The sequence below is a fragment of the Fringilla coelebs genome (genome assembly GCF_963513975.1).
Source record: "Fringilla coelebs genome assembly, chromosome: 7".
Lineage (NCBI taxonomy): Eukaryota > Metazoa > Chordata > Aves > Passeriformes > Fringillidae > Fringilla > Fringilla coelebs.
Window position 1 is genome coordinate 29,983,260 of NC_140035.1, and position 27,843 is coordinate 30,011,102.

General features: G+C 46.1%; 1 protein-coding gene across 1 annotated transcript in view; it reads left to right on the forward strand.

The window, feature by feature from the left end:
* Nucleotides 1-19,789: 19,789 nt before the first annotated feature.
* Nucleotides 19,790-27,843, forward strand: part of TMEFF2 (transmembrane protein with EGF like and two follistatin like domains 2) — a gene marked incomplete at both ends in the record, with an annotated part of 123,641 nt that continues 115,587 nt past the window's right edge. The window contains 3 exons of the mRNA XM_084209134.1: nt 19,790-19,970; nt 21,307-21,416; nt 27,202-27,331. Of these exons, the coding sequence (XP_084065260.1) occupies nt 19,790-19,970; nt 21,307-21,416; nt 27,202-27,331 (421 nt within the window). The remainder of the gene's footprint in view (nt 19,971-21,306; nt 21,417-27,201; nt 27,332-27,843) is intronic.

Sequence of the window (27,843 nt, forward strand, 5' to 3'; positions counted from 1 at the left end):
ATGCTGCCACTTAGGTTAATGGACATTAGTTCTGCTGACTGTGGGTCTAATGGTCTAATCTACACAGTCACTGCCTTTTCCTTACAGTTGCTATTCCTTGATCTAAATTAGGAAATTAATAGTTGTAAGATCATAAATTGCTCTGATGACTTTTAACCTAGAATCAGAAGTTGTTTCGCACATCTCCAAATAGATTGCTTTTCTAACTAAACAATTAAAATTTTCCCAGCTCAGCTGGAAGCTGAGCCTATGTCCCTCATGTGTAGTTTAAATTGTATGTAATTAGCTCTTTAATTTCTATTAGAATATGAAACAGCAGCCTAAGGTTCAACAAAGACAAGACAAATCCTGCAACCTTTACAGGAGCAGCATTATTCTCATGTTTGTGTGGTATCAGACTGTGGTCACAGTGGCAATTTATTCAGACCTAGTTCTGGTGTTCTCTGCAAGGACTCCAGCTTCTGCCTTTTCTCCAAAATAAATCCCTGTTACAGAGAGTCGATCCTTGCTGATGATGAAGAGAGAAAAAAGCAACAGTACGTGTTGGAGAGCAGAAACCATTCTGAAAGCAGGCAGGAGCTGAGCATGTACCCATCTGTGACATTTGGTTTCTACCACTGAAACAATCCTTTTCCCTTAAAAACAAACTCCCTTCCACTCCCACCTCCTTTGCCTCATCTCCTTACCAGGAGCAGTGTTTTACAGTGCCCCACACCAGGGAGGGCAGGTGGGCAGGGACAGCAGGTCACCAGCCCATTTCTCAGTTGGGGAGGCTGAGCCCAGGGAAGGGCAGACACGTCCACAAGGCCATGTGGAAATATTTTCCTGTTTAACATCTTTCATCAGGGATTGCTGATTGGCAGTGCCCTGGGAGAAGGGTCGGTCCAGCTTTTGTAGGGGTTGTGCTTGCTTTACATTATATTAATATTTGTCCCTCTCCTTAACCCAGGGGGTTGAGGAATGGTACCTGTGTTGGCTCCTGTGTTCTTACTGCAATTAAGTGTTTAAAATGTCTCCTTATCCCCTGATACTAGAAATATTTAGACAGCTTATTGTATTATTTAGACAGCATATATCTCTCCTGTGATATAGGCTGATGAGGTTTAAAAAAAAACCAAAAAAACCACCCCAAGAAACTGGGGGAAACTGAAAAGGTCCATGGGGGTTTGTCCATTTCTAGGCATACATTTGTGTTGTGTGTAGCACTCTGTGGCAGTTACTATACAGCTAGAATATTTCAAAATTTTCTCTTCCTGCAACAAATATCCTACTAATGGCCATTTTTCATTACTTAGACCGCAGTAACCTAGGTGTGCTATCTCTGTTCCAGAGACAGGAGCTGAGTCTCAGAGTCAGATAAAATCTAGAAAGAACAGAGGCACAGAAACACAAGAGTGAGGGCAGGGGGGATGCAGAATCAGATGATCACAGCAAATGCTGGGAAAAATCTCATCATTTTAGATGCCTGCTTGGTTTTCTCTGTTAAACACATTTATTTCCCCTTTTCCCATCATATAAAATCAAATCAGATAAATATACTGACAATTCATGTGGATTTATTAAACAGGTCTTAAAATAATGTAAGCAAAGATACCTCTTCATATCTCTCATAGGAAGGAGAATCCTGTTAAAATTTTAGTTTAAAAAATATGAGTGGAGTTGTTTTGTTGGGGATTTTTTTGCCATTCACTATTGTAGGGCCAGGATCCAAGTCAGCCATTCATTTCAGAGTAAATGCCATCCTTATTTTACTCCAAACATGGATACTGTATGTGTCTTGTATATTATTAAAAGCTCCACCACAATAACTCATGTTATGCTAATTCAAGATACTGGAGCTTTGTTTTGTCCCTGTTCTTCAGGGGACTGCCAGAATCATTTGGCTGAGGTCAGGAGATAGTGACACCAAGCCAGTCTAAATGACAGATGAATCAAACCACATACCAACTCAGATATAGTTTATTCATCGCTTGAGTTTGGTATAGATTTTGTTTTTCTGATCTCTCTGCACACGCATGAGTTTTGTTTCCAGCCATCATCTGCTGGGAAAACAGAGATGCTGTATTTAGCACAATCTAACTCAAAGCTCAGTGAAGTGTGCAGTGATATTCCTGTTGATAACTGAAATTTAGGTTGGACCCATACAGTTTTGAACAAAATTCACATTATATCGATTAATCAAACTCTCAAAAGCAAGAGCATTGTCACACCTTTCCAAATGGCACCTCTGTTTGAAGAGGTGGCCTTCCAGCATATGGGAAAAGCAGGATCTGTCCAGCAATCTCCTGCAAATGAATCACAAATCCCAGAAATTGCCTCCAGTGAGCATCCTCTAACCAAGGAGAAGGTAGCTAAAGAACAGCTGGTTTCCAGGTGACTCAGAGAAAACAGCTGCCACCAAAACAGCCACTGAGCACTCAGCACAACCTCAGCCAGGATTTTTAAAACACTTTCTAGGTATAAAGCCAGAACTTAGCAACACAGCATTTGTAATTTACAGGCATTGGTTTATGGGGAAGGAATGGAGCCAGCAGGAAAGGAAAAAAAAAGAACAAAACCAACAAAATAGAACAAAACAAAGCAAAAAAAACCCCCAAATCCAACAACAACAAAAATCCCAAATTCTGCTTGCACAGTAGAAGCAAAGAAGTGAGTTTATGTTCCAAGATGGGGAAGAAGCAGAATGCCACTTCTCGCTTTTGGGTGAGCATATATACAACAGCTGTTGTATCTGCATAACTTTGTGAAATTTGTGGCTACTTTTCAGAAAGCAATTTACACCAGATGTCTTCAAGGAATGAGCAATTCAGAGGTGTAATTGGAACCAAACTTTGTGAGCAGAGGAATGATCATTCAGTGGCCCATCTAGAGCTAGGAGATATACTTTGTTTTGTCACTCAGAATTTTTTGCTGGTTTGGTCCTCATTAATTTGGCAGTTTAATAGACAATGTTGCCCAGGGATAATACCAGGGATGTTCTTCTAAGAGCTACTTAGATATTTGACATCTCTGTATTCTGTAGACCTGCTTGGGGATGAGATTTGGGGTAGTTATGTCATTAAGGATGCATTTAAACATAAATCAAGTGATCTGGCTGTATGGGAGTGCCTTTGTTATCTTTCATTATTCTCTGTGCAACAGTAAGATGACCCAGGACTACACATAAAAATAAACCACTTAATTTTGTCAGGTTTTGTCCTGGAGTGCCTACTGTATATGAAATGGTTGATTCTCTTTTCATCTAGATAAATAGAAGTAACCTTACTTTAGCATTTGACATGTCAGATTTGGGAGTTTTGGTTTTATGGTTGTTGCTTTTGGTTTGTTTTTTATTTCCAGAAAGGGAAATCCTTTGAGAATCACAAAAAAATGAAGAGAAAGTGAAATGATCCTAAGTAAACAGAACTCAGAACTTCCACCAATTAAAAAAAAATGAGCTTTAAAGAACAATTAATTAATTGGGAGGGAAAAGTAGAAAGAAAACCTGTACACTATACTTATGAAGACATAAGTTTGAAATATGTATGCCCCATCAGAACAGCTACCTCTGTTCTGCTGTTGTATCCCATCCCTGCAGAAAGAGCTCATGAAAAGTGAGTGTGGCTCTGAAAGGACACCAGGGCTCACCTTGCCTACAAGTAGTGACTTTTCTCAAGCTGTTGGGAATTAGTGGATTAGATGCCATTCCCTATGCCTGTGGCTCTTAAGAGCTGATTGCCCCACATATGCATTTTTCCTACTTCTGATGGTTTTGTTTGGAGACCTGCTGAAATTTTTAAAATTTGGGATGTTAATTTTATAATTAAATCCCAAGAGAAAAGTTACTGGGGCTATATTATTGCAGTCAACAGGGCATGTAAATCAAACTGCAGGCAGAGTAGCAGTTCTCTGAAAATCCAGCTGTCCTGGGATGCTGCCTCTTCACATGCTTTGGACTCTCTTCTTGAGGCCTCCTTCTGAAGCTGTGAGCTGTTCCTCTAGTGCTTCCCAGGCTGACTGCATATCTTGAACCACTTGTAGGACACCACTGGTGTCAGAGGGCAGGTGGTCAGAAAACAAAAAAGATACAAGAAACAAGATATGTAAAAATAAAATCTAGAAGACGAGTTATGCATTAAGTGGGAGAAAGGGAAGCCTGTGTGGTAATTTCCTAATTGTCTCCAGGGTCTTTGAGGTTCCTTCTTTGTGTCCCCACATTGTGTGAGTGCCTTACTACCTGTTGCATCTTTGTAGAGACCAAAGGCGTCATCCTCATTTTAGCACCATCGTACAAATCCTAATCCAGAATCCCACAGAAGTGTGTGGCAGAGCAGTCATGTCTCTCCAGATTTTAGGACAGTGTCCTAACTTTGGACTACACTTTTAACACACTGAGCATCCATGCCAAATGGAAGGTGCATGCAGCAGCTGATGGCAGCTGGCACAGATTCATCAGCACTAAAATTGTATCTAATAGTGTGTAATTTGCCTCTAAAGACCCTTGACAAGGGTCAGAGTTTCACATGGATTTTTCTTGTAGTTGGTATCATTAGTTGAATCTCCTCTTGAGGTTCTTTGGTGTCTATTAAAAAGAAGCTCAGTTCAGAGCATGTCTAGGGTCTCTGTCCTTTTCCTATTTGTCTGCTTCAATGAAACTTGTAGGAATTTAATTACTTTGGAGAAATCTGTGATTCTCTAGTTTGGTTGAAAGCAGCCAATTAAATAAATAATGTATGAGGGAGAAAAGAGTTGCATGCTCATAATCAATGTAATCCCATAAGCCCTGTTTCTACTGGAAAGGAGGCTGGGACCTGACCTCCTCACCGTGCTGTGAAGCTTTTCACGTCTCTAACAGCGAGGATGTAGCACGAGCTATCTGCACTAAAAATGAGCAATAACTGAAAATGATTAATGCCTCTATAAAGAAAGAACACATAAGAATTTAATACTTGGGTTTGTTTGAAGCTCTGTATGAAGCTTTTTTCCCCCTAAAGTTTTCACAGTGTGGTTGTAGGAAACTATTTAGCACAAATGGGCACATACACTCAAAACAAAGGTTGCAGCTGCAGCAGGGTTAAATAATTTCTCATGACGAGTTACTTTTGTTTTGGTTTTTCCTCTAGTTAGATGTGAAGCAATTGTGATTCATTAATAGCTTGCAGTGCTCTATTTCTTGTGGAAGTCCTGATCCGAGTGACTTAGCTTTTCGAGCAAGAGGGAGATGATCTCATTATCATTCAATAAGCCAAGCAACTTCTGCTGGTCAGAACTGCTGAAACTGGTGGGACAATGACTGTCACTCTTCTGAGTGCCCCTGTGATTGCTTCCCGAGGGTATCACCTGGGAACAACATCACACACCAGTTACTATTTTGTCCACTGTTGCATGCTAAGTAACAGCAAAGAGAGGTCTGTAATCTTGCTAATCTACTCTTTGCCAAACTGCATATTTTATAAATGTGGCAAGAGCAAGACAAACCACTCCTTCTCCTTTCTTAGCATAGATGAAATGACAGAGTGGGAAGTGATTTCCTCTGTATTCCAAAGGTTTCATTACTTTTTATAAAATAGAATATAGCCTGTTAAAAGGAATGATAAATTATTAATTTTAAATTACAGTTCTCTAAATCAATACACAATGTACATTTTAGTCACAGTGTTTTTTCCTCTCCTTCTTCACTTACTTAGTAATTAACAAAATTCTGTAATGTGCTGTGGGTCTCCTAGGTATTGCAAACACAGAGAGTATGTGGTAATTGCAGTTGAGAACCCCAAGCTGGCTATCTATTTAATGCTGATGTATCTTCATGCTTTGTCACTATCTACAGCAGCGCTGCAATTTTGTTTTCATTTTGTACATTTTCCAGAAGTCTGACTTCTAAGCCATTGTACAGTCTTTAACAAAGGTATCATTTGCAGAATGCAGTTGAGCATTTGCCTCTGGAGCACCACGTCTCACGGGCAGGGCTTCTCTGGATGAGCAGCCTTGGCTCTGTCGCTCCTCCTCGGGCTCACACCTTCCCTTGGTGGCTGCTGGGCTGGGCACCCAGCCAGACCCCAGCACCGGCCCTGGTGGCCTTCACGCCCTGCTTGCTGCAGGACCTGCTGGCACAGGGAGGGACAGGCCACATGCTCAATTCCTCCCCAGCAGGAAAGCAGAAATGCATTTGAACTCAGATTTGGGAAATGCTCCCGAGCTTAGCTCCAGCCACGGCCTCCCCACCTCTGTGGGTCAGCTGTAAGCAGCAAATCTGCCTCAGGGGAGCCATGGTGGGCAGCTCTGCTAATGAGGCAGGGAGACATTGTCTTTTTAGTCTGTACTGGGGCTGCTTTCCAGCACAGAACAAATTTCTGCAATAAAGTGCTGGCTGGCATTCTGGTTTTAGGTACCGGAGAGCAAGGTAGTAGTGCACACGTACAGGTGCTTTTAGGAAACAGTTTTCTCTATATTTCAAGGTGCCAAGTTGGTTAAAAGTGCTCTTGAAGGTCAAACAAAGAAACAGATAATTTTGATTCAGCAAAATAACCCAGATGTGTTTTTGACAGTAGTAAAGAGGATCTGACCAGGCAATCCAGAGCTCACTCCCCACATCTTCTGGGCCATTTTACATTCTATGAATGATAGATATGTGACATGTGTATCAGAACAGATGAATATGACTGGGAGGGGTGTTTGAAATGGATCTGCCTCATCAGTATCACTTCAAAATGCAACACAAACCCTTAGAAATGGTTAAGCCTGAGAGAAAAGAGAAAAGAATTATATACAGATAATCTGTGCATTAAATAAGTATTATTGACACAAAAAAAGAGAAGCCTTCTTCTCTGGAAAAAAACTGAAAAGTTCTAACTAAAACTTGCTGCTTGAGGTGTGGAAAATCCCCAAGAGTGCCAGAAGGTCTCTTGTACAACACCTAGTACGTCACCTGGCCCTGAGCAGAGTTAGTCTCTGTTCTGCAAGAACACATTAAAAATCCTCCATCTGGGTTCATGAGCTCCTGAGCGCTCACGTTTCCACAGCACATTTAACAAACTGTGTGAGAGCAGCACTGCTGCTACCAACAGCCCTGCCTTTCTCACTCCTGAAGGCCTTGGATCTGGGATTATTTTGCTTCATTTGCTGAAGCCATTGGCACTAAGCTCGACTCTGGAGACATGCGATGTTAAAGAATTTTGTACGCAGTGTTCACATCCAATCCAGATTGTTTTAGCTTTCTATTTGGACAAAGCTTAGAAGGTGATAATCACCTTTCTATGACCCAAATAGGGGTTTTGCCAGCACACAGCATTAGCAGGCCCCACAGATTTGACTGTGCACTGTTGGAAAGTGTTCTGCCTCAGTATCAAAGAGCATTTCAGGCAGCAGGCTGTTAAGGCAGCCATAATTTAAATTGAAAAAGATGCTTTGGCTTAAGTGTGGGTAATAGACACTGTTCTCAAAACAAGGGCTGAAACTTCCTGATGCCACCTGGCAACTGAGATGGGGGAGATGTGAGGGAGTTCAAACCTCTCTGATCCCTAAACATTGCTCAGACAATTGTTATCAAGTGTGTCAGGAATTTCTGCCTTCTGGTCACTCAGAAAGTGCTTGGGGTTTTTTTCCCTCATGGTCCCATATCTGTTCAGAGGTGGATTCAGGAAGTACCAAGATAAATAAAAGGGTTTTACTTGACTGCTAAGTAAGCTTTTCTAAATCTCCTATGCTGTACAGTTTGCATTAGTTTTAGATTAAGTTTATTTTTTAGATTATCCACACTGGTTCAGCAATCCCTTCTAAAGCCCAAACGATGTAATAAATAATAGCTGAGGAAATCGGGAACAAGGCTCCACGTGGAAGAATCTTTTTAAGGCACACCAGATGTTCAGACTGGGAGATTGAATCAGGGCACAGGTCCATAAAAGGAGAAGCATAATAAGTGAAATTCATTTTAGCAAATTTATCTTGAAAAATTCCCATCACCACTACGAGAACAGTTCTGTAGGGGAAGCCATGAATTCATTAGATAGCCTGCATTTGCAGACCCACCACCTTTTCTTCTACACGTCAAGGTGAGCTTTTCTTTAATAGTTTCTAGTGCTGTAATAAAAAGAAATGAGCACAAGATTCTCTAAAGTTCAGAAGGAGATAATAGCATGTAAATCATGGGCTAACTATATTAGTCATGAAAGCTGATGGGAAAAAATTCCGGCTAACTAAAATAACTAACTCACATTTATTTCTGTGGGATCAGAATGTCAGCCAACTTCCTTCCAATGCTAATACCAGCCTCTGCCTCCTCATCTGGGAGAAATCTGGGGTGGAAAAGAGAAATTATGACCTTGTATAAGAATGGAAGCTTTTTTAACATGACTCACACAGCTTTTGGTACCCCTATTAATACCAGAAAGGCTACAGTTCAGTGATGTAACTTACATTAACATCGTTTGAGGTCAACAGTTCCTTCTCAAACCTGAGAGCAGAGTTCCACACAAGGCTTTGGAGAATTCCATGGATTAAATGACACTCATCTTCTGTAAAAAGTTGGGGTTCAGAAAACCAAAGTAAAGCAGTTTGTTCCTACCTCAACTCAGCCCAAATTCTCAGTGAAAATTCACCCTTTTTTCTTTTTTTTATTGTCTGAAATACTAGATACTCTTCATGCAAAGCAGATTGCAGACCTAACTTACCTGACAAAACTTACCCAACTACCTTCCTTAAATTCCCTCTGTAGCCTGTGGTTGGATTGGAGTAGGAGGAAGCAAAAGGAATTATATGAACCCACACAAACTTGGGAGCAGAGGTGGAAATTCGGAAGTGTTGTTCCTCTGGAGGGCACGGAGGGAGGCAGCTCACTCAGGACTCCTCACCTTCACTGGTGCCAGTGCAAGCCCCCTGCCTCACCCTTCTTTTTCTTGTGGCTGGAAATGGTTTGGGCACACTGTCTAATAGTGCTGTATTATGTCATTATCTTATTCTACCTTATTTCATAATACTCTAATATTCTACACTGTTCTATACTTACACTATTGCTTGATGGGGTTGAAATCCTACAAGCCTGCATTTCTCCCTCCTATTATAATGGGAAGCAGCAGCTCTACACCTCCACTTCTGTAGATGCCTTTATGGGGCAAGATGGAGAGAAAAAGGTATCATTGGTCTAATAATGAATGTGTAAGATTTTAGCAATTACATTTTCTCCCAACTTTGCTCCTGGAAAGTGCCAGGTACCAATAGGGAAAGAGATTATGAAAGTTAGTTTTATTTTCTTGCTAACCTAATGACTACGGAAACATAGAGAGAGGGTGTTCCCTTCACTAATTATTTAGTCAGCAATCATTCTAGCTGTCCCTGACATGAAACTAAGAAACAGAAGGTGTGTAATATATATAGGCTGGGGTTGCTGACCAGGAAAATGTATCACAGTAGACTGGTAAAGGCCTCAGGACATGCCTTGTGGAAAACTGCATTTAAAGTAACAATAAAACTGAATTTAATTACAAAATTAATAACATTTCCAGCAGAATTTCTAGTACATACGCTAAATGGCCAGTTGTCTGTAGAAAGTTGTGGTGTACAAACCCTCTTCCTTGTTTTAACAATGACTGGATAGCTAAAAGAATTTAGTTGCTTTGTTATCTCTATATTTACTCAATTCACAAAAATTGGACTTGGGATATAAATTGCTGTCCAAACTGAGAATGAGACTCCTCCTCTTCTCTTCTCTTCTCTTCTCTTCTCTTCTCTTCTCTTCTCTTCTCTTCTCTTCTCTTCTCTTCTCTTCTCTTCTCTTCTCTTCTCTTCTCTTCTCTTCTCGTCTCGTCTCGTCTCGTCTCGTCTCGTCTCGTCTCGTCTCGTCTCGTCTCGTCTCGTCTCTTCTCTTCTCTTCTCTTCTCTTCTCTTCTCTTCTCTTCTCTTCTCTTCTCTTCTCTTCTCTTCTCTTCTCTTCTTCTGCTGTAGTTACACAGTACTAAAAATTCATTTCAATCCTCTGTAGAATTTCTAACTGTGAGCATCCCTCCTGGACCCCCTCCCCTTAGGGGTGTTAGTTCATGTATGCTTGAGAAAATCAACTCTAAATGGACATAGCTCAACTGTTTAGTTAAGAAAATCTGACTTATTAACTACATAACCCTGCTGGGACTGGCAGTACCTCTTCTTGCACACTACCAGGGCTATTGCAGAAGCATTATCTCAGCCAGCTTTTCCCAGCCTACCTAAACAGCCCTTAAATCTCATTTAAAGAATTAAAAGGAGGTTTCAAGCGTGTTTTAGTGAGGAGCGCATTTTTGCCTTGAATTATCCAAACTAACAAAGCTAAGAACTTTGCTATTTTTAGGCATGTCTGGGGAGAAGATGCCACAGTTCCATGCCCCCCCTGTCCTGTCCCCAGTCCAGTTTGAGTGTGTGTTGTGTTCCCAGCATGCAGCAGCAGCAGGGCTCCCTAGCCAGGAAGGTGGCTCAGCCCTGTGAAAGCCATAGGCCTCATATCTTGAGAGCCATCTACTGGCACCTCGTCTGTTATCAGCATATTGCACATCCACACACCCTGCTCACTTACAGAGCTGGCACAGAGCAGGTTTTACATCTCCCTGCTATGGTGCAAGTAAGAACCATTTTAGAGCGGTCTAAGCTCATAAAACATCTGCAGGGGATCTCTCGGAGTCCTTCTTGCACCAGACTCCTCCATGCCCTCCCTGCCTGCTGTGAGGCAGTGGCTAATGCAGGGCAGGGGATTGCAGAGAACTTCTCACAATTTTTATGTATTTCTCCTGCATTGAGTTTAATGGTGATTGCCTCGCACCAAAGCTGGGGCAAGTTTTAGGAAGTGTTCTGGGCAGAATGTGCCATTTCCTTGGCCAGTCCTATCCTCATAGCCTCACCCATCTGGGACTGAGATCCTCCAGCAGGGCTGCAACAGGAGGAGGGTGGGCACTGAGCCAAGACAACGTCAGCCAGAGGGTCTCACTTCTCCCAGCAGTGTGGGACCGTGGGACAGCAGGGTGTGTGCTGTGCCTGGAAACCTCACAGCACGGGGAAGAGCAGGGCAGGGTCAGCAAAGACATGGATCACCAGCAGAGGAAAACACAGCTGAGAGGTTGTGGACAGGGATAAGCAACTCTGTAGATATCACAGGTGCAGGGGTATCTTGCTCACCTTCAGTTTGGGTGTCCTAATATTATATGCAAAATCCACTTTTTGTGTCTTGGGCAGCAAATCCCCGGGATGCTTTCTGTTTATGTCACAGACCCATGAAAAATTACTCTGCCACCATTTTCAGAGTAGATGGGAGTGGTATTTAGGACTGCACTTTGCCTTTAATTCCTCTTTCTTCAAATGGGAGCTATTAAACTTTCTGATTAAGGCAGCAAGGAGTTCTGTATTATTCCAAGCTTTACTTGATGTACTTGACAAATCTTTTTTTTTTCTTTTATGTTACCATTTGTATATATAATTTGACATCATTTTAGCTAGTGAAGAATCTTCATTTGCATTTTTTACTGTTTTGAGTCAATATGCCTTCAAATAAAGGTAACTATTATGTAGAAATTGTCTGACTGATCATAAAAAATGTTTCTATCATACACAAGCAATGACATTTTGAATTAAAATTTAATTATGTGGAGTGAACTGTTTTCAGGTTTCAACAATACTTCACTGTATTGCTGTTTTGTTTCATTTAAGGTAAAGTTAAATGCATATGTGATAGCTTGCAAATCAGTTAGGAGATTAGTGTGGCTTGCTAAGAAACTCTACGTAAGTATTGCTGCCATACATTAAAGGGGAAACAATATTAATTTTCCTTAGAACACCATCTCTGTGCTTGCTGTAGGTAGTCTGTTGTGTACAATGTCAGTATTGCCAAAACATCCCTTTCAGATCCTAAGATGGAAAGTGCCAAATGATGCTTTACAAAACTATAGCTCTTCCAGGCCTCTCTTTTCTCAGATGTGGAATCTGATTTCGTAATATCTAAAGCATTATGTTTCATGCATGTGTGCAGATATGAGTGTGTGTGTGTGTGTGTGTGTGTGTGTATGCAAAAATTTCCAAGGATTTTGACTTCTGACCCAGGTGCAAATCCTTCTTATGCAAATCCTTCAAGAGCCTTAGTGGTTTTTCTGTTATACTTAATTTTCATTGATGCTCCATTCCCAAGAACAGCTGGCAATGCTTCCATGACCCTTCACTCTGTGAGCTGAGACAGGCCAGCTGAAGTCTGTCCACCAGGCCCTCATTAAGTAGCACACAGGACCCCCCCACCACTCTGGTCACCCCTTTGGCATGATACCATGACAGAGCAGTTGAGCTTATCCCAAAATTCTCCTGGGGTGTGCAGGTGCCCTTTAGTTCCCCATTCCTTGTGTTTAACAGGTAACAGTGTCTTTGGGTTCACACACTGTACCCATGCCATGTGCTCAGGACAGCAGGGATACTCTCAGGACTATGGAAGGGACACTCCTGCTGGCAGTGCATGCAGTGGTCAGACACTGCCCATGGATACCTCTTATGAGTAGGGACACAGGTGCCAGATCTCCATCCCTGCTCAAAAGGAAAGCATGGGCAGGATGTTATCTGTTAGAATGATTTAACAACATATCAGAAGACACAGAGCAGGGCTCACAGATAAGGGCTGGCACAAGGTTCTGAATGCAAAATGATTGTTTATTGTTTCATAATGCATGAAGTAGGAGTATCAAATGATGTTAGCAGGTGCCGAGTTTAGGAAAGTTATCTTCTCACATGGTTCGTGAAGCTCGTGACCACAGGTCCTCCTGGCTGCCATATGTTCATGTGGTTCGTGGGAAATTCATGGAAATAAAACCTATCAGGAGCTATTAGGCACAGAGAGACTCCCTCTTATCCCTGGGCAGCACCATCCACCTGTCCTCAAGGCTCTGCTGGAGACAAGCCAGAAATGGCTCCTATGATGAGCAGCGCCGCATCTGTCTGTGGCTGGACTCTCTGCTCTACAGATAGACACAGTTCAGGTGTTTCTGTTGACAGCACTGCCAAGCAGAGACAGGAGGAATAGGTCAGACTGCTTGGGATTTGTCCAGTTAAACTATGAACTTCCCTTGGTGACTTGCAGGAATTGTATATAGCTAGCAGGATACAGTGTGGTCAGTTGAGGTGAGCCGAATGCAACTTCTGCAAGCTCCACTTTCACAGAGGGTGAAGATAAAAGTTGACTGAGAAACACTATTTGAAAATGCTGTTTTATGTCTGAGTTGTTTTTCTTTTTCATTGAAACTGATTTATTACCTGCTAGGAAGAAAAGCAATCACTGCAATTCCAATGAGGTAAAGTAGCTAGAAAGACCAAAGGTATGCTAAGGCTGCACTTACTTTTACATTATAATCCTATCAGGTCCTTTGTCTTAAAAACAACTCTGGGCAGAGGAGCCCAAAGGTAGAAAATGAAAACAAGAAAGGGATGTTACATTTCATCAGACAAAAGGAATTGTTCACGTGGCCAAGAAACTGATGTCACACAGAAATTATATCTGTGAATAAAGTAAAGCTCAAGTATCTCCACAACAATAAAAGTTCCCCCTCCACCACCTCTTTGAATCCATTGCGGTGCTGTCTGTCCTGAGAGATGGAGGTGATTCCTACTGCTGGTAGCAAAATGTCCAGTGTTCCAAACATGCTCATAAGAGCAAAGGTCTTTGTAATCAGTCATGAGAAAAGACTTTTAAGTTGGCTAACCCTGGTAGTAAACCAGAGTTACGAATTTCTTCTTCTCCCTTGAAGGTATTTTGTTGCTCTTCAGAAATAAACACTGCTGAATAACCATGACTTTTTATAAATAATACACTCCCTCCTACAAGCTGCATGAAATGTTAAAACTCCAGAATGGACTATAAACGGATTCATAAATCTTTAGGATCCATGCATTTCAATCCATCTATTTAAAACGGAAGGTAAAAGGATCACAGTATTTATTTACGTTTTCCATGCCCTTTGTGCACTTTTTCCTGACATCAATTTCATGTGTGGAGCAGCACAAAATAGTGTTCCAGTATAAATTGCAATACTTTGTTCTGTCCCTTGGCATGTGCCGGCAAATTCAGCTGAAAGCAAAGCGTAACACAAGACAGCTTTTTTGGCACAACAGGTCACCAAAGCAGTGGAATGTTTCAGTCAAAACTCAAAGTGCGAGACATTACTGAAAGGCAAGTTGTCTTTCACGCAAAGCTGAGACCTTTCTTCATCTTTATACATGAGAAGTCTTGCTCTGAAGCAGTTAATTACAATGAAAAATATGGCATGGTTTTCTCATAACCGTACATGGGTTGGATTCCATACTAGTTCCAGGGAAGAACAAGAGCCATATTTTGTCTCACAAGCAAGGGGGAGGGGGGAAGTCTATCATGATGTAGATGAATGTAATCTACTTGTTGTTTATAGACCCAAAGGATCCCTCAGAGCATTAAAAATCCATGTGATATCCAAGAGTGGCATACTTTGCATGGAGATATGTGATTTAGCTGAAAGCTGTATAAAATCTGTAAAACTGCATGTAGGCAAAGAGCTCCCTACTGCCTGTGCATTTGAGTGAAGCCATGTGTGCTTTTCCTGCACACATGAAAAATAGATGATCATAAAATCTGCTAGAGATTCACAAACTTCTGACAGAAACACATGTCTAGGCTAAGTATGCCAACTTTTGGTCAAACCAGGCCTGAAAATACACAGACCTGAAATAAGCATTGTTCTTCTGCGGTGAGAGGAGCAATTCCAGCTTCATACACAGCAAGTGCATATAGGTTGTGTATCCTTCACTGGTCTTCTGCTGGAATTGGTAACATCCTTTCCTTCTGCCTTAGGTCTTTCACCTGGCAACTGGGCTTCCAAGCCTTTTCTGGTGGGATCTTTTGAATCAGACCCACATTTTGTCAAGAAGAATTATCACTGAAAATTGGTGAGCCCCACATGCCATTTTCTTTAGGATTGGCTGCGACCATGTATGGGTAAATCTCTTGTAGGTTAAATAGATTTTTTTCACTTTTTTTTCCTTAGGAACTATGACTAGTGGTGGTAACTTGCAGTAGCTTGCACACATGTAACTCTCATTCTCTCAAGAATTGTGCAGAGTGGGGTTTGGTTGGGTTTTTTTCAGTTCTGTAAATATGTGTTTCATAAACAGGTGATGTGGTGGCAACAGGGAAGAGGCTAACTCAAAAGGCCCTTGTGCATTTGGTGGGATTTGTTCTTAGCAGCTGTAGAACGTTAGACTATACTTCTAGTGCTGGCTCAAAGAAAACATTGTTCATTAATATTAGCTGAACTGTAAGAAACCTTTTTTCACTGATATTCTTAAGCAAGGTTACCTTCCTAGGCCTTTAGAGACATCAGACACAGGACATAAAGTGTTTTAAAGATAAGGATCCGTGAAGTTAGCTTCATAGTCATAGCTCCATAGATAGGCAGAGAAGAGGACGGGTGTTGTGTACCCAGAGCTTGTGTAGCTGAGGAGGTTTTGATACACTCATCTGTACCATTTGGCTTCTCCCAAGTTCTGGGAAACTTTTTGGAATCTGCAGCCTCCCAAGAGCAGCACAGCCAAGATATAATACAAGTGTGAATAACTGAGGTTGCGTAACTCCTCTCCAGTACAGCGTCTGCTGGCCAAGCACAGCAACAGAAGGCATTACTCACAGACGTGACTACGTGGGACTGGGATCAGGTGCAGTCTGGCCCCAGGCCCCCTCTGCCAGCTGCTGCCCAGTCCCAGCTCAAAGGGTGCAGTGCACAGCCAGGACCCCCCCTGCCCTTGCTTTGAGACATTTGAGGGCCTGCAGCACCTCAAACAGCTGCTCGTCAGCTGGGAGCTGATCTCCGAGCACAGGTACACACGGCATGGCCACGTGTATTGGATAAATCTGCATTGGTATCAGCTACCCTTGAATACACTCATCAGCCTGTTCCTTGTAGCATGAACATCTCAAAACTGTCTTGGCCTCAGAAAAGCTCTGCAAGAGGTGGGTTTAATACTCGAGATGTAGTCTGCCCTCATCATGTACAAGAAGGGCTCTTCCAAGAAGGTTGTGATTATTTTTGCTCATTTGGCATTAGAGTCAAACATGTAGCCACAAGGAACCCCGCTGGTGGCTCAGTAGCATGACCTCAGTGTTTCAGGGAGGAGATGCTGGTCGCAATTTGTACCTCACACCAGCCCAGCGCTGCCTGCGCGGTTTACAAGCAGTAGCTTTTGTGCAGTGGTGAGATGGGATGGGCACATCAGGGAGTACAAGACTGTAGATGTCAACTAGCCTAAGTGTTGAAGTATAGCTGGGAATAATGTGTTGCTGAGAGATTGTGTGTGCAGCGTCGCATTAAGAGGGTAGAATGCTTTGGAGCTAGGAACTACATGAAAAAATGATTGTATCTCAGTCTACAATTCAAAAGAAATTGCTAGAGAGAGTAATTGACAAAAGGGGCTTGTGGGTCTAGCCATCCCTTTTGGAGCAGACAGATGTACTTTTTTTATCTTAACAAAATGTTTTTATAAGTTGAGTTTTCATATCAACAAGGAAAATCTTTTTAAGGAAGATACCAGTGCTAGTCAGATTAAAAACTGTCCTACTCTGCCATAAGGAGATTGCCCTTCAGATGCTTTCAGGTTCATCACGCTGTGCCAATTACAGGACCTCTGGTGGAACTTCCACATCCCAAAGTCTGAGAACCAGTATACAAACAGAGGGGCTTCTTCATCTCCCCAGGCAGTGGCTGTTGTGTGAGTGGCTGAAAATGAAGCAGGGTAATTATTAGTCAGCACGGTGAGCCTGCAGCTCGGTGGCTGCGGTGTTATACAGCACTCTGGGGACAGCACGGGCCAGAGCCGGGCTCTGCTGCTGGATTTAATGGTACTCTGTGAACGCCGGGGGTACGCTTGTGGGATCATCTGGAGCGTGAGTTATTGTGGCAGGAGGGACACGTCACAGAGGCTCTGGCTGCTCGTCTGGGAAAGACTGACCTGGCAGTTTCATTCCCCATGGGGTCTGGTTAAACTGGTCTGGAGATGAGGCCAGCGGTGCCTCTATGACCTGTAGCTATGTGGAAATGAAGGAAGGCTGGGGTGGAAGAAGGGAGGAGAGTGAAGAAGAAGGGAAAAGAAACTGCAGGTTTTGCTAATTGCATCCAGGGGAATGGAGAGGAGTGAGACCACACAGAAGAACCAGGGAAGTAGGAAGAAGAAACAAGGGGGAAGCAAAAAAATAGCAAGGGAGAGAGGACATTCCCCTGGTGAGGCTGTGTGATTGTGGTACCTGTGGCCAGCCAGGACATTTTTGATTTTTAACCACCTCAGTGTTATGTCAAGCAGCTGAGTTTTAACAAGCAATAATGAATGAGAAAAAAAAGAAGTTAAAACAAAAAGGAAGAGGGGATGAGGGAATAAAAGGAATGTGCTAGTGTATAAAATAACTGAATGGCATGGAAATGCCATGAAAACAAATAAAAGGAAGGAAAAAAATTGATCTGGCACCAGGTGCTCAGCTGGCAGATGCTCTGTAAGCCCACAGAAGATGAAGGATAAGATTCAGTACAACCACTAGCAGGCAGTAAAAAATTAGTATTTTCTTTCTGCTTAGGTCTTGATTAGTAAGTCGGAAACTGTAGGCACGGATTTGTGTGGGTCTTCATCAGAGCTTTAGAACATATTGGAATGTGCAAATTGATACCCTTTAATTGTAGCAAAGGCTTCTGGAGTACAAGTGGGCAGAAGAGGTCAATACAGATAGCAGCAGGTGGGCAGAGCGGGGAGCAGACACAGATGTACAGGGGAGAAAGGAGCCTGAAGAAAACCTGGTTTAGAGCTTAGGAAGCAGCTAGACGGGGATTATTATTATTCCTTAGTTCCCGCATACAATGCTCCTATATGAGGGGATAACAAGCAGTATTACGGGCGTAAGGATTTGTGTGGACTCTCAGTTTAGGGGTCGAAAAGTAGGTCATACTTTCGGGAACAGCAAACTTCCAGCAGGGTCTCCTCGCACACACTCGGGGGTCTCGGGCCCAGAGGGAGCCGTACCCTACTCCCGCCCGCAGCGCTCACTCTCGTAGCTCGCCCGTGCCGTGCCGGAGCCCTCGGGGATGCCGAGCTGCCCCCATGGGCGGAGGAGGGGGCGGAGGAGGGGCAGGGCCAGCCCAGCCCAGCCCGCCTGCCGAACGCCCGGCATCCGCACAGAGGCCGGTCCCGCCCGGCCCGGCTGCTCCGCCGGCGTTCCCACCGGCACGGGCAGCCGCGGGGTCCAGCGCCCGTATTTACAAAGCGCTTCCCTGCTGCCATCTGCAGAAATCGATCCGATCTTTTTTTATTATTCTCCAGTCTAAGGCGTCCTTGTCGCCCAAGCCGCCGGCCGCCCATCCCGCCGGCAGCACGGCCGCACGTTAAGCGCCGCTCGGGGGCCAGGGTCCCCGAGGTTTACCTGGCGGGTGTCTGCCGGCTTCGCTGCGCCCGGGCGCCGAGCGGCGGCGGGCCCGGGGATGCGCGGAGGAAGGGGCGAAGTTGAGCCGCCCCGAGCCCTGCGGCGGGGCCGGGGGCTCCCAGCACCGGCCGCGGAAGGAGGGTGAGGGGAACACCGCTGCGGTGCTCCCGCCGCCGGGGAAGCGAGCGGAGTCCCCCCGACCGTCCTGGCAACCGGCTGCTAAAATTGAAGCCCCAGATGGGAGGAGGGAGGAGGATCCGCGGCGCAGGGCGCAGCGGGGGAGGCGGCTCCCGCAGCCCCGTGGCACATCGCCGGCTGGAGGCGGCGGGATGCTGCTCCGGGGCTGCGCTCCGCCAGCGTGCCTTAGGTGTGGGGGCCAAAGCAGCCCGCTGTGCTAGAGTGATGGTGCATTTTCCTCCGGCTCCGTCGCGGGGATAGTGGGATGGTGCCGCAGCCCTAGAAGACCTTGGCCGCTGCCTGCCGAGGCTGGGCAAGATCTTCCCTCTCTCTCTTCTCCCTGCTTTCCCCGCAGTGCTCGTTTCTTCCCCTCGTCACCTCTCCGGCCCTGTGCCCGCTCCAGACCCTACAGCCGTGACGGTGTTTTATTTTCCTAACGTCGCAGCCGCGCGTGGTTAAACACCGGCACCCGGGCGCGCGGTTGGCAACTTCAGCAGCGCCCGGCCGTGCGCGGTGTGTGTGCGCGGAGGGTGTCACGGATGTCCCTGCCCGCGGGCGCGCTTGCCACCTGCGGCTCGGCGCCGGCCGGGGCGGTGCGCGCACATGCCTGGGCGCGGAGGGGTGCGGACAGGTGCGGCGCTGCCCGGCCCGCGCCCCGTCGGGGCCGGCGCATCCCCGCAGCCGGCGGGACGGCGCCCCCGGGCGCAGGGGTGCGGAGCGCCGCCCGCGGCCCCGCCGGCCGCGCCGTCCCCGCGCCGCCGCCGCCCGGCCCTGCCCCGGGCGCTGCCGCGGGGCGCAGCGGCTCCGCCGGCCCCGCCCGCCGGGCCCCGCATCCCGCTCGGCCAATGGGGGCGGCGCGGCGGCGCACGTGACGCGGCGGGCCGGGACCTGCTGCTTCCCCCGCGCAGAGGGATGCGGGCGGCAGAGCGGGGCAGGCGGCGGCGGCGGCGGCTGCGCGGCGGCGGCCCCTCCGCGCCCTCCCCCTGCTCCCCGCCGCCCGGCCCCTATGGCAGCTGCTCCCCGCCCCGCCGCCGCCCGCACCCCCGCGCCGCCCCGCCGGGCTCCGCCGCTCGCCCCAGCGTAGCGCCCGGCCGCCGCTCGCTGACCCGCTGCCGCCGCCGGCCGGGGCCCCGGGATGCCCAGCGGCCCCGCCGCCCGTCCCTGCCGCCCGCCGCGCCGCCCGGGGGGCACGCCGCTGCCGGAGAGTTGAGTTAGGAAGTCATGGTGCCCTGGGAGCCCTCCCCGCCCCGGCAGTGCGGCGGCGGCGGCTGGACGCTCTGCGACTGCTGCTGCTGGCTGCTGCTGCCCGCCGTGCTGCTCGTCCTCGCCCGCCCCGACAAGCTGGCGGCCTTCCCTACCTCCTTAAGCGACTGCCAGACGCCCACCGGCTGGAACTGCTCCGGTAAGCACCGGAGCGCCCCGCGCCCGGCCCCGCCGTGCCCCGCCGGGCGCTCGGAGTTGCGCGGACGAGCCCGGGGGATGCAACTTCAGAGGGTGATGCCGCGTCCCGTTGAATGCACGGGAATAGCGAAGGCTAAAAGTCGCGGGCGTCGGATCTCGCCGCCGTTCCCGGTGCGACCGCAGCCCCCGGGGCCCCGCTTGCCCCTTACTCCGCGGCGCCGGGCGCGGCAGCCGCGCCCTCCGCCGGTGCGGGAGGCTCCCCGGACAGAGAGAGCTCCGCGCTGGAACGGGGCACTCGGCGGGCGGCTGCGGGAGACGGGGCCGCGGGTGCGCATCCTGCGGGCGGCTGCTGCCGTGCGCACCGAACGGAGAGCGGATCGGGTATCGGCGTCGCGACACCGGGAACCCGCTGCCCGTGTCTTAAAGTCGGGCTGACCTTTGTAACGGGTTTCCTATGCAGGTCAGCAGCCGGTCCTTCTCCGATACCTAAAATAATTCGGGAATTAGACTGTGGTAGCCTTCTAAGGGGAAGAGCGTTTTTTGGGGTACTGCGTGGATCGCACATGACGTGTTAGATCGGGGGGAATTTGCACTGTGAGCTCTTCGTTTTAAACATATAGCAATATTGTTAAGAGCGCTCGGATATTTTTTTTAAAAATCAATGGATTCAGATCTTAATAGGTTTGGAGTCTGATATAGCTGTTTTGCTTGCCACTCGCTGTTGGAGTGGGAAGCCAGCTAGCGAAATCTGAAATTCATGCTTGTATTCGTGAACTGAATGTTCAGTCAGATCTGTTGGTTTTTCCTGGAGAATATGAAGGCAAAGAGCTGGGTTCACTCAGCGGCTCGTGGGGAACCTGGCACTTCTCCTGTTAACTTAGAGGTCATCAATCTTCATTGGAATCAGGCAGACCATCACAGAAAACACACAGCCTGTTTGTCTTTATTATTGGGGGCTTTGTTGTGTCGTGGGCTGGAGAAATTCCGATTTGGACTTTTGTCCAACAGATTTGTGATCGGATGGGGATAAGTTGATGACATTTCCAACCCAGAGCCATGAAATAGCATAATTACCGGGTGACTTTTGAGGAAACCGAGGCTGTGAAATGGAAAAAAAAAAGTGTGTGAGGTAGTGGGGAATAAGAACTGAGAGAAACACCGAGAGGGAAACAAGAGGAAAAGTGAAAAGCTGAGGACAGGGAAGGACAAAAGGAAATCTGGACTCTGTCAATTTCATCAACAAGGTTATTGTGCTGTGTGCACTAAAATGCAGTCACCCCGTATTGTTCCTCTTGCTAGACCAAAGCTGACTTTTTTTTCCTCTCTTTACATTTGAGGTTACGATGACAGAGAAAATGATCTCTTTCTCTGCGACACCAATACCTGTAAATTTGATGGGGAGTGTTTAAGGATTGGAGACAGTGTGACTTGTGTCTGTCAGTTCAAGGTAAGAAGATTGATGTTTTGTTCTCTAATTTACTTATGAGAATACAAATCAAGGAACTGCCTTTATAACCTATCACTTGGCAATTTGTTTCTCCATATGCAGAGAAGTTACAGGACAAACCTGGCAGTGTGTATAAAAGCTGGCAGGAGAACCAACTGGTGTCAAGAAGACATAAGTTTCTCTGGGAAAATGTAGATGCTGTGGCTTTAAATGTCTCTTTGGGTCTGCAGTTTCAGGTTGTGCATTTCTGATTTTTCATCCCTGCCCTTTTAACGAGGATTTAGAGTCCTTTCTAAATTCATTTCTGATACAGATCATGGCTTATTGTATTCGGAGTTCTGATCTAGTTAAAGAAATGGATCTGTAATGTGCTTATGCAATATTTTCAGGAAGGGCTGCATAGTGACAATGCTTCTGCCTGTTTATCTGCCCAGCTGATCAGATTAAGGAGCAATCCCTCTGTTCCAAAATGATGAACTTCCTTTAGGTTTTATATAGTTTTAGGAGAGCTATTACTGAGTAGTAAGGGGTTTTCCTTCTATTTCTCCTCTCTTCCTCTCTCATCTACATCTAAACCTCAGCCCTTCTCAAAGTCAGATGATTTCATTATGAAGGATTCCATTTAATGTTTTAGCTAACTCGCAGAACAGCTGGTCTTTAAATAATGACCTGAATAGAAACTGCACAAATTAAAGGAGTTTAAAGCATGTACCAGCACAGAGTTGTATGTGTGTTTATGCCCCCATGTTTTTCTGCATTTTAATGTGGATTGGTGAAGTTGTGAAACTTACAATGCCGATTTGAGTGTGTACAGTAGAGCAGGCCAAATAGTGAACAGCTCCAGACTGGGCACATCTGTAATGACCGTGTTAATATTGAGCTTTGATAGACCATTCATGTTAAAGCATTGCAAGTATCGTTTATATTTCTAGAGACAAACGTGCCTTTGGAGATAAAACCCAAGTGATAAGTTCCTTCATTTGAAACAAGGAAGGAATTTTCTCTAATGAGAGCAAGACAGTAGTTCTTAAATGCTTGTGTTTCCCATGTTGGAAGGGAATTCATATTGACTGTGGGAGTCTTTTATTCCATTTGGAGTTTGCATGCAATCAAAAATTCAGCGTGAGAATGCTGTTTTGAGCATTTGCCTTGGCTCAGCATATGCAGTGACACAAGGGTTATGGTCTGGTCTGTTTTATCTTTCTAAGAAAAAGTCGTAAGGCAGTGAAACGTCTGTGACTCGTCCCATTACCTGATGGTAAGCCAGGGCAGATGTTGTGCCGTGAGTCTCAGGAACTTAGAGCAGCCACTGAGAATGCTTGGGTCTTGTCTTTGGTCCCAGTTTGGTGTTGCCATTTGGCATACAGCAATGAACTCATAGCCTGGAGGTGCAAATTCAGATGTTGCCATTGGCAGGGAAGAAGGCATTGGGAGCCCTGCTTTCCCAAGGCAGGGTGCTGATACCTGGTGGGCATTTGCATTAGCATTTGGGGTAAATGGAGCTAGGTAAGCCTCTCCAGGCTGTGTGGCCCCCTCTTTGAGAGGTGAACAGTCTAAGTATGCTGAGTTTAGCAGTTCTGTAGGGGGCAGTTGAAACAGATTCAAGGAAATCAGGCAATTGGTATATGAATATGTAAATAAGATCAAAATAATGAGCCGGGCAACTGTGGGCCGATCACTAGGAAATGGGGTGAAATCAACAGCAATCTTTGGTTTCAGTGGCCTTTGGATCAGGCCTTGTAAACACTCAGATCTCTTTGTCTTGCTGTGAGCCCTCTGTGGAGCTGCAGGGCTGACTGTGACCTTGGAGGGCAAATTACCTGTGGCTGATGCTGTGCCAGCGCTGCCAAGGGCGCCCTGGTGCCGGGGGCTTCTGTAGTCAAACGCAAGCACTTTGATACAGGCAGAGCTTGGGGGGATGTTAGCTGCTCTTGTAACATCAGTGGACACTGTGACAAGCCAAAAAGATATGCCACTGGAGTAGAAAATTAATTTCTAGCGTGGTGTGTGAGACTGGCTGAGACAGAGATGGCCAGGTAACTTATGTCACGAGTAAGGGGGACCCCCATCAGAATCCAGGGCTCCCATTTCAGTGACAACTCTCTGTGGTGATAGTGAGCAAATCAGTAGCAGACTACCATCACTATAACTGTGTTTTGTGTCTTCTTCAGATATTTGACAGAATAGACAAGGATAGAGAGCTCATTTTGCCTCAGTACTGATGAAAAGTTCTGGGCTGACCAGCCTGTTTCTTGAGGGGCTGAGAACATGGAAATGGAGAGCAGGGCTTCTGCAGTCTTTGTTTGGGTTTGTTCAAACCAGAATTACAGATGTTTCATGTCTGCCCAAGTGGAGTTAAAATGAATTTATTTTTATTTGAAAGGATGAATATGATGATGACTGCTCTGGAACACCCAAGTTAGGCTTCCAACCCTGGAGAGCCAGCAGGCAGGGGCTGCGAGAGAGGTTCACATTGGCTGGTTCTCTTGTCACAGTCTACTGTGACAGCTCTCAGTGAGACATGTATTTATTGAAAAACATCATGTCCCACTCTGATCAGGATATGCAGATATTGCCTGTGCAGGACAAGCCCAGACGTTGGTGCTGGCAGGGAGGAAAGGCTCTGGGACAGACAGTGCTGGCTCCTGCAGGAGGGCTGAGCATGTGGGAAACCACCAGCCCTTCCTTCCTTTAGACTCAGTGGGTCCAACAGAAGGGGTGTAGAGCTGTGCCAGCAGGCAAGTGGTTGGAAACATGGCTTGCTGGTGTCTGTACCTGTTTGCCCAAAGCCGTAGGTCTGGCAGCTGGGCTCTTCCCTCTGACATTTCATGAATGTATCAAAAAATATGCCAGGTATTTCCATCAGTGTCTTTCCTCTTGAGCCACCACGCCTGTGGACAGTCACTGGTTTTTATGGGAGGAAGGAGTCCCATTTTCATGCATGTCCAGTCTTCCTCTCAACAGTGCTCAGTGTCTGTGGAGCTGCAACATCACCTGTCCTCATGACCTGTTGGACATCACCTGTCCAACTTCCAGATTTATTATATTTCTAGAATATATTTTTGTGCTGCTTGGTTCAAGATGTGGGTGACATTTTGGGAGTAGTTGATCCATGAAAGTAAAAGGAGGTCAAGCTTTTAACAGTGTTATCAGGAGGAGGAGTTATACAGGTTACAATTATCTTTAGGAAACAAACCACCCGCTTTCAGCGCACAGCAGTGATCCAAAGGCTCCCAAAGATGGTTTGTCCCTGGCTGTGACAACGGGCACTCGAGGCTGCAGGTGCTGAGGAAGGCAGCCTTTGACTGACATTTGATGGAATTGCATGAGTCCATTTCCCTGCTCTACAGCTGTGTGTTAAAAACTGGCATGTGTAAGAGAGAAGTGAACAGTATGGCACTCTGCTGCTGGGTTTAGTGGGAGTTTTAACATGGATTTCCCTGAGGGCTTGCTCAATTTACTTGGGGATGAACAATCATTCCTACATATATCACCTGGTCTAGTGAGCCCTAAACCAGTGACAAAAATATGTCACTGGCTGACATTCAACACGTGATATTCTCCAGAGGTAGCAGGAGGTATTTTGTGATCGGGATGAGCTGTGAGTACAGGATTCAGCATGGGCAAACACAGGAGTCTAGTGGGTTAGGAGCCACCTGGTGACCAGCATCACAGCCCTTTCATTGGTGGGCTTGTTTTCTCCCCTGAGTAACTTCCCTTGCAGTTTCCAGCTCAAAACCAAGGCAGGATCCATGTGGATGATAGCCCTCCCTTTGCTCCTTATGGTTCCTGCCTTTCCCACCTGAATCCTAGTTTTCCAAAGGTGCTGGTGGGAAGAGTGGACTACTAATACTTCCTGGGATCCTAAAGTCTCTCAAATGCATTTTGAAATTGGCCAACCTTTGGAAGAAGTTCCAGCCTAGCTCATAGCATAGCTCTGTGTGGATTGGGATTTCACCATTTATGTGGGGCTGTCTGGCCTTTCAGATCTGCAGCTGAGTCCGTGTCAAAGATCGTCCCTTGCTCTGGGCGAGAGCAGCAGAGTTGCCTTTGTGTTTCTTGGGCAGAAAAGTTTCCTCTGTGTTTCTTGGGCAAAGAATCCAACCTTGTTTCTACTTGTAAGAAAGCCTGTTGAGATACTCCAGGCCAAATTCCTCACAAATCCTTGGGTGACAAGCAAATATTGCACCTAGAGCAAGCATGATTTGATGCCTCATGCTTTAAAAAATATGCACGATTGTGTTAATTGTCCTGGTTATGTATTCCAGATCAGCCTCTAGCAATTGCTGTTGAGCTTCTGGATGAAGTTGGCATTTTATGCTTGAAACATTGCTCAGATTTGGAACATAATGGTGAAAATAGCCTAGAAACATTTTTAATCAACAGTTTAAAATCTCTGCATGGAGGAACCCTTTGTGAGGAGCAGAAGGGAGAGGATTTCTACTGTTGTGGCTGCTGTTTTTCCTCCTTGTGCTGCGGGAAGAGGGTCCTGGGGGTGGGCAACATCTTGGGAAGATTGAAGAGAATACAATGCAAAAGGAAAATGTCATTTGTTTTGGCCCAATCAAAATGTCACTCTGACCAACTATGAATAATTTCTTGGCAGCTGCTCTGTGTGGAGGCCTGCAATTAATGCAATCTATGCAATTGTTTGTGTTAATCACTTCTGTAGTCATTCAGTTTTTAAAGCATTTTTGATGTTAATATCCCTGATATTTCAGTTCTGCGTGTTGCGTTGTGCCCAACAAACACACCTCAGATGCATAATGGCATGATACAGCTAAATAGGATGTGTGATTTCTTCTCAATTTTTACTCGGATTTAGGCAAAGGTGAGCGTTTGTAAATAATAATTGTGATCATTCCATTTGTTCTAATTAAACAATGAGGCATACCAGGAGTAGGGTAATCACGAGATAATCATATCCCTGGTATAATTGCCATGTACTGGGCACATCCAAGTATTTCTAAGCCTCCAAGCATGATTATCTTGTGATAACTGCACCCTGTAGGTTGCCCAATTTTCAGTCTGAAATGAAATGATTATCTTTTTTAAATGAACGAGAAGGGGCAAAACTGTTTTCCAGTGGGAGAGGAAATCAGGCAGAGCTCAGCAGGAGTTTGAGCCAAAGCAGGGTGTGTGGTGTGAGAAACTTCTGCACTGGCTGAGCTCGCTGCAGTGCTGCTGCTCCTGCCCACTGGCCACCGTGGGGAGAGCTTGGACCTTGGTGGAGCATCCCAGCTTCAGCTTGCCAGGAACTGAAACGTCTGTGCAGAAACAGGGATGGACTTTGATCGTTGGTGTCTCAGAAATAATTTCCCTCTGCCAGTCAGCACTTGAACAGTTAGACACACACTTGTGTGTGCAGGAGGAGGGGAAGAGAGAGCCTGTTCATTACTGTTTGTCTGGAGCCATCCAATGGAAACACAGGAGCTGTGCTTGCAGATGTGAGGAGTCGTTTGCCTTGCCCTATTCCTTCCCTGGAATGCCCCCTGCTCCTGCTGGCAGTCAGAGACCTCTCTGGGGCACTTACTGAATACTTTACCCATTCAGATTACCTTTCCTCTAATCTCTTCAAATCTGATTTTTCTTTTTAAATATACCCCTCCCTCTCTCTTGGTAGCCATAAAGGAGAGAGAGGAATTGTCAGTGTCTCGCTCTCTGTTGTTTTCCCAGGGTTTCAATGCTGGCAGGGAGCAGGGTGTGTATGTGGGAACACCCCAGTGGGTGCTGTGTCCCCTGTGCTGGTGTGACTAACGCTGCTGCTCTCTGTCCCTCCCATCAGTGTAACAATGACTACGTGCCCGTGTGTGGCTCCAATGGTGACACCTACCAGAACGAATGCTACTTGAAACAGGCTGCCTGCAAGCAGCAGAGTGAAATCCTGCTGGTGTCCGAGGGATCGTGTGCCACTGGTAGGTATAACTCACCCAGCCTGCCTGCCAACCCTGCCACACCCCCCAGGAGAATGGCCTGGGGATGGCAAAAACCATTTGCATTATTGCTTTGAATTCATGACTGGTTAATTTTGGGGGGCATGAGAAGTCACTGCCATTCTTCCCTTTTAAGTACTTTACTACAGGCTCACAGTCCCTGATAGTCTGTACCCCTGGCACTGTTTGGAAGAGTTCAGCACAGAAGTAGATTTGGTTTTTAATTTGTGTCTTGTGCTCCTGATCATCCTCTGCCCTGCCTACACTTCTGAGCTGTTAGGACAAGTGAACTGGTAGCAGATTTAGTGAGCAGATGTCTGATAAATGGGCATCTGGATTACCACAAACCTCTCCATAATCTGGAGAGAGAGAACTGGAGCATTATTGCCTGCAATCCAGTTCCTTAGGTTTTCCCTTACCCTTGTAGGGCCAGATCCCCAGCTGGTATGGTTCAACAGAGCACTGGCTGTAATGAGTCCTGCCAATTTATACCA